This window comes from the organism of the source record quoted next, unplaced genomic scaffold, assembly GCF_019419815.1.
Source record: "Pyrus x bretschneideri cultivar Hongxiangsu unplaced genomic scaffold, Pyrus_bretschneideri_v1 Contig16, whole genome shotgun sequence".
In the NCBI taxonomy this organism is placed as follows: Eukaryota; Viridiplantae; Streptophyta; class Magnoliopsida; order Rosales; family Rosaceae; genus Pyrus; species Pyrus x bretschneideri.
Window position 1 is genome coordinate 2,231,122 of NW_025999457.1, and position 12,139 is coordinate 2,243,260.

Here is a 12,139-nt window from a genome sequence, read left to right on the forward strand (position 1 = left end):
ATATCAATCATCCTTAGCTGTAAATCACAAACTAACACAGAACATTGGAATCTACAAAACATCGTCCGTCTCATGTAGCACGAAATCTACATTGTGAACATAACCTTCCTCTCTCATTTTCGACTCTATTTTCCCAGCAATCCATAAATCTGATCAGAATCATATATCTCCGACAACAAAACCACGGATATCACTCCTCGCCTCAATCACGCTCTGCGGGAATCATCTTTAACCCCTTCTCCTTTATCAAAGTCCTAAGATTTGTCAAATCTTCCCATGTATTGTTCTTGGCGTATATATTTGAGAGCAAAATGTAACACCCCTGCACATCAGTAGTATTCCCAATACAGGTCACGGTAGAGTTATCAGTCTTTCCAGGTCATCAAAGTTGAGTTGACAACGGAACATAATTGGCTGGATTCAAGCAGCCTTCATCTTTTTTTCTTCACTCGTCTTCTCTAACGCAGCAGAAGAGCGAGGCACTCCCACGGCTCCATCTTTCTGCTGCAGAACTGAGTGCCGAGACGAGTGCGTGCATTTCTTTCCGCCATCTTTTTCTAACCAACATCTTTTTCTTATTTACTGTTCGACCCCAAAACTTCGAAAGAATGTTTTAGTACTCAAAGATTTGTAGGAGTTCTTACTCAAAGCTCTTTACGTTCGAATCACAGAAATTTTTACATATTAGAACCTTTCATGTTATGAATCACTTAAGTAAACTCTTTCAAAATCCATATATTCATAATAATATAAAAATTCATCAAATTCTATTAGAAGCAAACTGCTCATACTGTCATACATTTTTAGAATCTCATTAATTAGTTGAACCATGCAAACATGGTGTGCCCCTCAAAATGTCTACCAAAACGCAGGCCAACTTATATTTACTCCACCGGTCCACCCTCTCACATATCACACATCAATATGGACACAGAAAAAACTTCTGGATCGGTGAGGCATGTGCAATGATTGACTCGCCAAGTTGTTCGCATATATAAGAGTAGCCGGATGCTCAGAGTCCTCTATAAATGTGCAGTGAGAGACATTCAGCACTTCCAAATCCTCAATTCCACTCAATATACAATCAAAGTTTTCAAAAAGCTTGTTCACGAGAAAACTTTGATTTATATATTGCATGGAATTGAGGATTTGGAAGTGCTAAATGTCTCTCAAAGCCGAAAGAACAAGCTTTTTGAGGCCAAGGGTCCTTTCGGCAGCATCACGAGGCTCTCTTGTGCGTCGTTTCTCCCATGACACCCATTTCTATGATATAGTAAGTGTTTTTAAGATTGAGGTGCGCAAATAAGTGTGAAGAATACATGATTTACTTCATATATTATGTTCAAGGTTTATGAGGTATTTTATAGAAAACTTGGGCGATAAAATTGATGGTCGGAGTAAAGTTGGTTTAGCCACGTACAAAATGTTCATAAGTTTCATGTGAAATAAGAGAAAGTGTTTGTGAGTTTCACGTGAAATGAGAGTGGAAATTACATATGCATGTATCAGTTACAGAAGTTTCAACGTGAAAGGAGAGAGAAATTTACAAATCCATATATCAGCTAAAGAAGTTTCACGTGAAAGATACACATGCATACATCAGTTACAAATTTCAAATATGGTAATTAATCCAAACAAATGACATGACAACATATTCCATTTTATGTCAATTATACGCTTGGCAATTTCTTGCATGACTCGTCAATTCAACACGAAAATAACAGGTTTTAGGTTAACCTATTAATGAATTGGGTTGTTATTGAGTCACCCGTTTAAGAACCCAATAAGATGTCGTTTGCCATATCTATTCATTACGTATAACCATATCTTATATGACCCATTAACCTGACACGAAACGACACGATCTTTTAACAAATCAGGTCGTTATCACTTATCAGGTCATTTACATTATCAATAACAAGACTTTCTGGTTCTTTTGAATGAATCAAGGAACTCAGTTTAGATAATAGCTTTAACACGATAATTAAATTAAACGAACATAATGTGGTATTAATCATGTTAAATGTTCCTTTATCCTGTACAAAGCTTTCTCTTAAAAAATAAAAATAAAAAAAATTAAAAAAAACCCCATTTCAAACGAAATTTCTTTATCGAGCAAATTAAGGTTCCGTCATCTACTTTTTGGTCAACGGAAAATTTGTTGGCCAAATTTTGTTTCTTAGCCAAAAAAAGAAAACAAAAATACAATCACAAGGTTTCACAAAACACACGTGTGATAATCCCTACCTACTCCGAAGCAACCTAGAAATTTTTATACTATTTACCATTTACATTGTTGTAATCTATTTGTGTTCTTAATGTAAGCAGATAATTTGCATTTGGGTACGACAAACTTTATAGCTTCTTGCAGTAACGGAATCATTCCTCATTACAACTAATAAATCAATCATCCTTTAACTGTAAATCACAAACTAGCACGGCACATTGAAATCTACAAAACATCGTCCGTCTCATGTAGCACGAAATCAACATTGTGAACATAACCTTCCTCGACGTTAATTTTCCCAGCAATCCATAAATCTGATCAGAATCATCTATCTCCGGAACATAATTGGCTGGATTCAAGCAGCCTTCTACTTTTTTTTTCTTCACTCGTCTTCTCTAACGCAGCAGAAGAGCGAGGCACTCCCACGGCTCCATTCTTCGGATCATCAGCAGCACCAGACGTTGTGAGCTTCCCAAAACTTTTACTTTTATCTTTCTGGGTTTGTTCTTTTAATTACAAGCGATATTACTGATCTAAGTTGAGAGAGCAAGAGGGTTTGAGCCCAAAACACAGCGATATTACTGATCTAAGTTGAGAGAGCAAGAGGGTTTGAGCCCAAAACACAATGTTGCTCCTCATTATCAGATATTTTTCTTTCTACGTTTTTGCTGAGTTTGTATTCCTTTTGGATTTGCATTGGTTTGACTGAGTGTACTGTGTCTGTATTGCAATTGCAGCAAGCAATTTAAAATTTGAAATCAATGATCGACTCTTTTGCACAGGACATCGAAAACGATATCTCATTGAGATTACCCGTTCAATATTTGATCAGATGCACCTCTGTGTGATGGACATGGAAATACATTATCAAAAATCCCAGCTTCATTCGCGCCCACCGGAACCATCAATTTTAATAGCAACTGCGTCAACTGCCGCCTTGACAATCCTCTGCCCTGACATCGCCTTTAACCCCTTCTCCTTTATCAAATTCCTGAGATTTGCCATATTTTCCCAGTTATTGTCAATGGCGTACATATTCGAGAGCAAAATGTAATGCCCCTCATGTTTGGGATCTAACCGGGTAAGATTCTTCGCTGCAACCTCTCCAAGCTGTGCTTTGTTATGGATCCTGCAAACACCAAGCAAGGCTCCCCAAACATTGGGCGCAGCAGGATTTGGAGCGCTCAACAATTTCCAAGGCCTTTTCCAGCTCTCCTGCCCGGCCGAAAAGATCAACAAGTATCCCGTAGTGCTTAGGTCCGGGCTTCAGTTAGTATTCGTGCAACATCATGTTGAATATCTCGATACCAAACCGAATCGCTACAGGCAGATAAAATCAAGAGAAATGCTACATCATCGGGCTTGACATCTGAGTGCTTAACCATCCGATCAAATACTTTTAAAGCTTTTCCTCCTTGTCCATTAACTCCATAACCTGCAATCATCGAGCTCCAGATAAAAACATCCTTGTCCCTCATCCCTTCAAATAATGTTGAAGTGGATGGCACACTTCATCAAAGAAAAGTTGGAGGCTGGCTTAATTTGTATACCAATTGTTAAATCTAAAGATCAATTGGCGGATGTCTTCTAAAAGATGTACGTAGCAGAGTTTACCATAGCTCGCTTAGACAAGTTAAGCATGATGCTATCCATGTTGACAATATCCAAAGGTTGTTAGAGTTGTTACCAAAATTAGTTAGTTAAATAGTTTAGGCTGCAAGTTAGTCATGATGACTATATAAACTGTATTCTCATAGTTGTAAAGATTAATGCAGTATCAATGTAATCAATTACTTTCTCTCTCTCTTTTATTCTCTTTCTGCATTTCTGTGCTTCTCTACACTACTGTTAATATGGTATCAGAGCCACCAAGGCTCACGCTATGGATCTTGGTGGTCGATTCCTCTTCTATCTTTCTTCATTACTTTCTTTCATTTCCGCGTATTTCCTTATTCGTAATACAAGAGCTCTTTCGTCCTTTCTTTCTATGTAAACTTCTCTGAGATTTCGCATAGGTTTTCTTTGATTTCATCTGGGTTTCACTGCAAATTTTGCTTCCCATCCAACTCCGCCGCCCTATCTTCGTCAGGCAGGCCAGGCGATTGCAGCAGTCAATGTTCATGGCGCAGTAGTCGTAGATCCCTTCCTGGCAAGATCGCCGGAAGGTGAGAATGGACCTCCGACGCCGCAGATCCCTTCCGGCTTCTTCGGGTTGTCTGGGTTCCACCGGTAGATTGGGAAGGTCCGTTTTGTCTCGGGCCTTGAGGTCCACCTGCTGGGCCTGGACCTCCGACGCCATAGCCCGGACGAAGATGTAACGAAACGACGCCGCCGTCGTCGATCCCGACGAAATGACATGGAAAGGTGTAGTCTCCGACGACGTATTGTGACAGTGGTGGAAGCTTCACGTCCAACTCCTCCATCTTTTCCGCCAACGACAGGCACACCACCGAAAGCAACTTCTTTGCAGATTTTGGCTCTTCTTTCTTGAGAACCCATTTGATGGATTCAGATCGAGCTTCCAAAACCCAGCTGGGAATGATCACATTTTCGTCTTTCTTGAACCCAAATTCCATCTCTCTGTTGATTCCGTATCAACCCCGTCTCCATTTTTGCGTCTCCGGGCTTCAACAACTGCGAACAGAGAGGGAGAGAAAAGGATAAGGAAGTGTCTGCAAGTGATTCGGAGTAAGGACAGTGTGTTCTGGGTTTCAAGGTTCAAGTTCTCAGGTTTTGTCTTAGATTACTAATTTTTTTTTCCAACATATCAACTGTTTGTGATAACGTTTCAGTGAGAATTTTCTTGGGAATTTTGGAAGTGTCAAGGCCGATAGCCGTATACTTCAGATTTGTTTAGATTTGTGCACTCGAAAAAGGCCGATTGCCAAGAGTGTGTTGAATGCATTTTGTTTCCTCCATAAGGCCGATAGCCGGAGTGAAAAGTTCTGTCTCAGATATTGTGTGTTATTCCTTAAAGGCCGATAGCCGGAGTAACGTTCTTGAAAAATTTTTGTTTGTTGTTATTGTGTGCAACTCCATTAAGGCCGATTGCCGGAGTGCAGTTCTTGTTCCCTTTCTTCATTGAAGGCCGATTGCCGAAGAAGGTTGTGTTTCTTGATTTCTGTGATTGTAAGAAGTTGATTGCTGGATGGTCTGCTTCAATCTCAAACTGGGCAATCCCAGTTGAGATTGAGGGGGGATGTTGACAATATTCAAAGGTTGTTAGAGTTGTTACCAAAATTAGTTAGTTAAATAGCTTAGGCTGCAAGTTAGTCATGATGGCTATATAAACTGTATTCTCATAGTTGTAAAGATTAATTCAGTATCAATGTAATCAATTACTTTCTCTCTCTCTCTTTTATTCTCTTTCTGCATTTCTGTGCTTCTCTACACTACTGTTAATAATCCATGCATCAACTTGAATGAGAGTGTAACGTGAGCATTAGCAGCCCAACCCAATTGTATGTCCTAGTTAACTTTGTATTAGGGTTTCTTCGATTGTATAATTACCATGTATAGTTTCTTGTAAATTAGAATATTATATATATATATATATATATTTATTTATCTGTTGGTTCCTGAAATATAATAGAAATGTAAGTTTGGCCATTAAATAAAAATTTATGAATTTTATAAAATGTAGAGCATTTGCAAAAGAGTTCATGTCAAAATCAAGCAAGTGAAACGCAAGTTACATGCTTAGTTTTTTATGACGGAAAGCTACAATTGCGTAATACTCCAACGACCAATGATCTAATATATTCACGTTATAATCGATGATTAGTTTTTTATAGGTGGTTGAATTGAGCTCATCAATTAATCACATGGATCAAAGAATTTATTCGAATCTGTTTCAATCTGCAAATATCTACTCATGATGAACAAGGCATTTCTTTGGATAAAGTACAAAAAACTACCTTAACTATTGGTGTCACGACACTTTCATACCTCATCTTTTAAAATTGACAATGTCATACCTCATCTTTAGAATTTGGTCTAATGTTATACCTTCCGTCGTTACTTGGTCATTTACTTTTCAGTTAAATGCTGACGTGGCTTGATTCGGGTCCCACTTTCTATTAAAAAATTAATAAATATTACTAAAAACTAAAAAAAATCATTTAATAATTTTTAAATATTAAAATAATAAAGAAAAGTTAATAAAAAAACCTTCTGTTCGTACCCTTCCCCCCCCCCAACACCCTTCTTCTCTCTCTTCTCCCCTATCTTCATCTTCTTCTCCCTTCCAGTCCCCTTCCTGCAACCCGGAAAAAAAAAAAAAAAAAAAAAAACCGAATCTACAACCCAGAAGACGAGGAAGAAGAGGAAGAAAAAACCCCGAATCTGCAACCCAAAAGAAGAAGGAGGAGGAGGAGGAAGAAGAAGAAGAAAAATAAAAAAATAAAAAAAAACCCGAATCTGCAAAAGAAGGAGGAAAAAAAAAAAACCAGATCCCATCGAGGTGGAATCGGGAAACCTTCGTGACCTTCTTCTTCTTCTTCTTCTTCTGCAGGGCGGGGCGCAGGGGGGTTACTAAGGGGTTTTTTCTTTTTCTTTTCTTTTTTTATTTTTCTTTTAATATTAAATAAATTTTCTTTAGTTTTTAATAATATTTTATTAATTTTTTAACAGGAAATGGATCCCGAATCAAGCCACGTCAGTATTTAACTAAAAAGTAAACGGCCAAGTAATAAAATGTATAACATTGTACCAAATTCTAAAGATGAGGTATGACATTGTCAATTTTAAAGATGAGATATGAAAATGTCATGACACCAATAGATGAGGTAGTTTTTTGTACTTTACCCCATTTCTTTTGAATAATTGGCATTTCTACTATCAGGCGTGATGGAATGTTTATCGAAAAGAATTTTGGGGGCGTCAAGAAAGTATTGAAAACCACAAACTTAGAAGAAGCCAAGCACTCAGTTGAAATAGTTTTTCGCATGCAAGACTTCAATACTGAATACTTAGACGGTGGAGGTTCACTTACTGTTCAAATAATTGGAATTTGGGGTATGGGGGTATAACATGATGCTCTCAACAACTCTGATCGGATTGAGCTACTCAAACGATCCAGCAATGACATCACATCATGCTATACAGCTGAAAGGTAGGCATGATTCTTTTTCCGCAAAACACGGAAACCTAATCTGACTTTGGATCAAACGAGTTTCCTATTTTCTTGGAGATTCCTACAATTTAAGGATTAGCATGCGCCGCAAGTAACACACTCCTAAGAGGAAACAATATCTAATTCTAGATATCCTGTTTGATTCTCTCGGTTTAACACGAATTTCGTATCATAAAAGCTCTTTCACAACTAGTGTAAATATCTTCATCTAAAGCATAACTGTGGTAACGCAAATCACTTGCATAGCGCATATTACACAATCCAGGCATACTCTTTGGTTATTCTCTAGCGCAATGGTGAAGCCAAAAATTGTCGGGTGGATGGGCGAAAGTTTGTGAGTCTTGGAGCTTTGCGCTTTGATTTTTCGGGTGTGAAATGCCCCTATTGAATTAAGTGGAATCCTACTTAAACATTTGAGCTTACTTCGTATTTGGTCTCCTTTCTTGCCATAAATCTTATAGTGCTCGTTACCATAAATGTGTGAGTGCAAGCAGAACATAATTTAGAGTTAAAACAAAAAACACTTATGAAAGAGAATGTTAAGGAGACCATCTCACTCAAAAAGTGAGTCCTAACAACTGGCCCAAAAAGTGAGTCTTATCGACTCACTTGACGGTTGTAGTCCTTACTTCTAACCATTAACATAGTAGTTTTGGGACCGCAAAAACTTTAAAAATATATTAAGTATTTGTATGCCTTTCCCTCCCTCATCATCTCCAATACCCGAATTAGGAAGAACTCAGAAGCCAGAGAAAGAGCCTTTAAATTATCATTCATAGCCTCACTTCCTTACCCAGATGCTTTATCTTTCTTGACCATCTCATTTTAAAGTTTTTTTGTTAGAAATTCTACAATAAAAATGGAATTTTAGCTGTTAAAACTACAAAATAGAGTCTTATCTACAAAATATGTAGAAATGGAATTTTGTAGCTGTTAACACTACGAAATAGAATCTTATCAAGGGGGCGGATTCAATTCGTGTAGGTGTGTGTATACTGGGGACGAGTCGTCCCCTGTTGTTTAGTTTTTTTAACTTATTCTTTTTGAAATGAAACAACATCGTTTACCCGTTTTCATTTAAATTTCCCATTTTTTTCCCTGGGTCTTTGAAAAAAAAATTAGAACGCAGTAGCACTATTGCAGAAAACCAGCGTAGCACTTGAGCACCAGAGCAGCAAGCCCAGAGGATAGGGGCAGAAACCTGAGTTGTAGGAAGGATCTCCGGTGAGCAAAGGGGCGGTCGCCCCTCCTTGCCCCTATGTGGCTTTGCCAGTGCTCTAGCCTATACTTGAGTCTTAATATTGATTACTAATTTGTCCAACGGAGAAACTTTGGCCAGTACCCCATTGGTACCCAAGGTCTGACTATGGTTGTTGCTTTCTTACAGGTAGCCAGACTTGTGTAGCTCCGTCTGCCTGAGGCAGTGCACGAGTTTGGTTCCAACAATTGGTGCTTTCATTGAGAGAATAATCATATTCATCGACCAAATCACTCTACCAAATTACAGTCTGATGAAGGCTCTCCTCGTAACTGTGAATGCTGATGATCTTCCTTGTAAAGATTAAAGGGTAATTTACATTTTAAGTCCTGCCGCCAGTTATACTATGGGAAAAAAGCATTTACTAATATAGTGGTTTCTGTTGTTTTCCGGTGTTTTCTTTTCCTGCAGGTTTGTAGTGCTGCAACGCCCTTTGTTTGGACCTGCTTGAACTGCCCAAGTGTTTGAGATGCCTGAAGTCTTTTAGTTTTTTTTGTTTGGGTTGGAACTTTATTTCTTAGTGCTGTTGTATTTTCTCGACTAGGTATTCGACCGTTGCAAACTGATCAAGCTTTTGAAAATCTTAGATGGAAACTATGTATGGACTAATCTAGTTACAAATTGACTTGGTTTTGCAGCTTGAATTCGTGCACCTGTTTCTTCTACTAAATGCTTTTGCAATTGTTAATTTATGTCTATTTATTTCCTTGAGGTAAAATAATTATATTGCTTCCATCCGAAGAAAGTTCGAGTTTAGCTGCCCGGATCTTTGTTTCAGTTGTTACTCCCTTCGCACATTGAATCGAAGTCTACTCTCTGGATGACTAGATCCCTCCCTTGTGCGTGGAAATTGTAGGGTGGTAATCCTTGTAGTAAACACCGAACAGCTAAACTCGAGATATGAGTATTGAGTAGTCCTATTGTTTTGCTCATAAGTTTTCAACCGTCTGATCTGCAAACATGTATATAGCTACTATGCGTCCATTCTGTTGAATTTAATTTCATCAAGCGCGCTAAAAAATGCCGGCAATGACCTTTTACTGTTAGGATTTTAACTGTTAGAAGACGTGACCTGAATTTTAATAAAACAGTACTTCTGTATAGGCCGTACGCTCTAAATGCAGAGCAAGCTGAGGGGGATTCATCCTACTCCGCAAGGAACCTGTTGTGTCGTTACCACCAGTAACATAAATAATCCACATATGGTGGCATAATAATAACTACAACGAAGACGCTCGGTAAGGTCAAACAAAGCAATTTGTATGTCAGCCTCAAAATGTATACACCGTTAACAGGAAAATGAACACTGTTGCAGATGGTTTGGCTAGCTTTAGCCTCTCCTTAGCGAGACAATGACATTTTCGTTCATTGCTACCACTGTATATGTTTTGAGGCTAACATAAAGCGATAACAAAAACATTGTGGCTAAAGCAATCAAGATACAGCACATAGACGCCAAAGCAGAACATAGAACCAATTAACCCAAAACTAATTATTCTTTATTAAAATTAGCAATACGTGCATGCAACATTTTGACAATATCAGTGCCCAAAAAGAAATTCTTTAAGGAACCAACTTCTCCCAACCAGTAACAACTGGTTTAGTAGTAGCAGGCTTACTGATCGACGGTGGTGATGGTGTCGTGGAAGGAGGGGACTCAATATGGTCGGCTTCGTCACAGTAACCCTTGAGTACATCAGTCTCTTCAGTGGTAAACCCTAGCGTGCCAAGCAAGGCAGGCCAACACTGGTGCTCAATGGTCCGAATGGCTTCGCAACACCCGTGCCCTATGTAAGTCTCACCATTCAAGAAAAACATGACAACCTCGCCGGAACATGCCTGCAGCTGAAACAAAGATTCCCAGCAGTTTGCTGATTCTTCGTCCAACTTCAACCTCGATGCGAGGTTCATGCTTGACCCAATTGAGTCACGACTCAAAGGTCGCGCCGCACTGGCCATGAACGGCATGGCCAGGGCTAGAAGAGCTGTGAGAAGGAAGAGAAAGGAAATAGTGTGAGCTGCCATTTTTTGAGATTTTGATCGATTAATTTGTGGACGATGAGTAAGATATTCGATGTTTGAAGAATGAAGAGAAAGCGAAAGGGTTTATATAGAGGGACTGGAAACAGACGTTACGTGCTTGGGGAGGTGAAGAGCCTCCTGAGAAATGTCAATGATTATGCATACATTATTACCAGATTAGCGGCCAATTAAGACCAATTAAATTGATTGAAGTTATTTCCCAGCAGTTCTTAGATTAATTAGTCGACAGTTTTGTGATTGTTGGTTTGCCAGAGGCGTTTAGCTGGAGTTTAATCTGTCTCTTGGGCTTCTTTCTTGACGGCCTTTTTCTTTGGAGCCTTTTGGTTAGATAGATTGGGCAACCCTTGTTCCGTTTTTGTTTGTTTTTCTATTTTTATGGTTTCCTCAAGTTTTTCATGTACACCACGTATGGTCCACTTATAAATAAATTATTTAATTTAAATCTCACGAATGAAATATTCGATAGCAATTTATATCCTCACCTCTTAGTATATATATATCGTTATATAAAAATAAAAATAAAAATAAAAAGCTTTTTCACGTATAAGTGATATTGTCCACGAGAAATCAAACACTGAAACATCGAATGGATGAATAAATGGTCTTAAGCACTTGGGCCACAAACATATGCATTGTTTGCGTACGTTATAGATGCTACAAAACTACAATTTACAAACGTGCAACGTTTAAATCACATGTGTAATATATAGACTGTTGTAGCATGTTGGTAGGACAATGGTGGAATAACTATCATGAATAAAATCTCAGAGGTTTTGGACATATAAAACGAAATAAAGCAGAAGAGCTAATTTTTGTAACGAAAAGTGCGACTCTATAAATAAATAATATAACCTATACTAACAAAAACGGTGGCTGTAGTTTAGTGGTAAGAATTCCACGTTGTGGCCGTGGAGACCTGGGCTCGAATCCCAGCAGCCACACTAAATAATTTTTTTAGCTCATTTGTTCCTGCCTTTTCCGCTTTCCTTTTTGAACGATAAATTAGAGTAAATTAACTATTACATTTGTGAAAATATATAAAATTCTGATATTAAATTCATATATCCTTAATATCGACCAAACACAAAAAGTGCATATAAAATAAATATTCTTTTAAAATTGTGATACTAAATTCATATATCCTTAAGAGCAATTTCATCCCTTAAGACTTTGCGCTAACACCCTGCTCATTTATCCACTCAGTGAATAGTGATAGACCTCAATGAACAGTAATAGGCCAAGGGCATCTCTACCTCTAAAACTAAATAGTCTAGTCAATTTTATTAAAATATTATTAATTTTTATTATAAAACAATAAAAATTAATAATTTGATTTTTAATTTCTAAGTTTCTCCCCAAAAATGCTCCTCATAACAGAGCACGCCTACCCACCCCCCCCCATCTCCACCCTCCATCAAATCCCCACCTCCCCTTCACTCTCTGTTTCCTTTCCACCTCCCTCCGCGGTCCGACCCAC

The 12,139-nt window shown here is 38.2% G+C and overlaps 1 protein-coding gene and 1 non-coding gene across 2 annotated transcripts; one reads left to right on the plus strand and one right to left on the minus strand.

The window, feature by feature from the left end:
- Nucleotides 1-10,182: 10,182 nt before the first annotated feature.
- On the minus strand, nucleotides 10,183-10,644 carry LOC103965269 (egg cell-secreted protein 1.1). Its single transcript, XM_009378305.3, has one exon. It carries the CDS (start codon nucleotides 10,642-10,644, stop codon nucleotides 10,183-10,185), a length of 462 nt encoding a protein of 153 aa, XP_009376580.2.
- An 887-nt stretch (nucleotides 10,645-11,531) lies between these two features.
- TRNAH-GUG lies at nucleotides 11,532-11,603 on the plus strand. Its single transcript has one exon. It is a non-coding gene; the product is annotated as a tRNA-His (tRNA).
- Nucleotides 11,604-12,139: the final 536 nt, after the last annotated feature.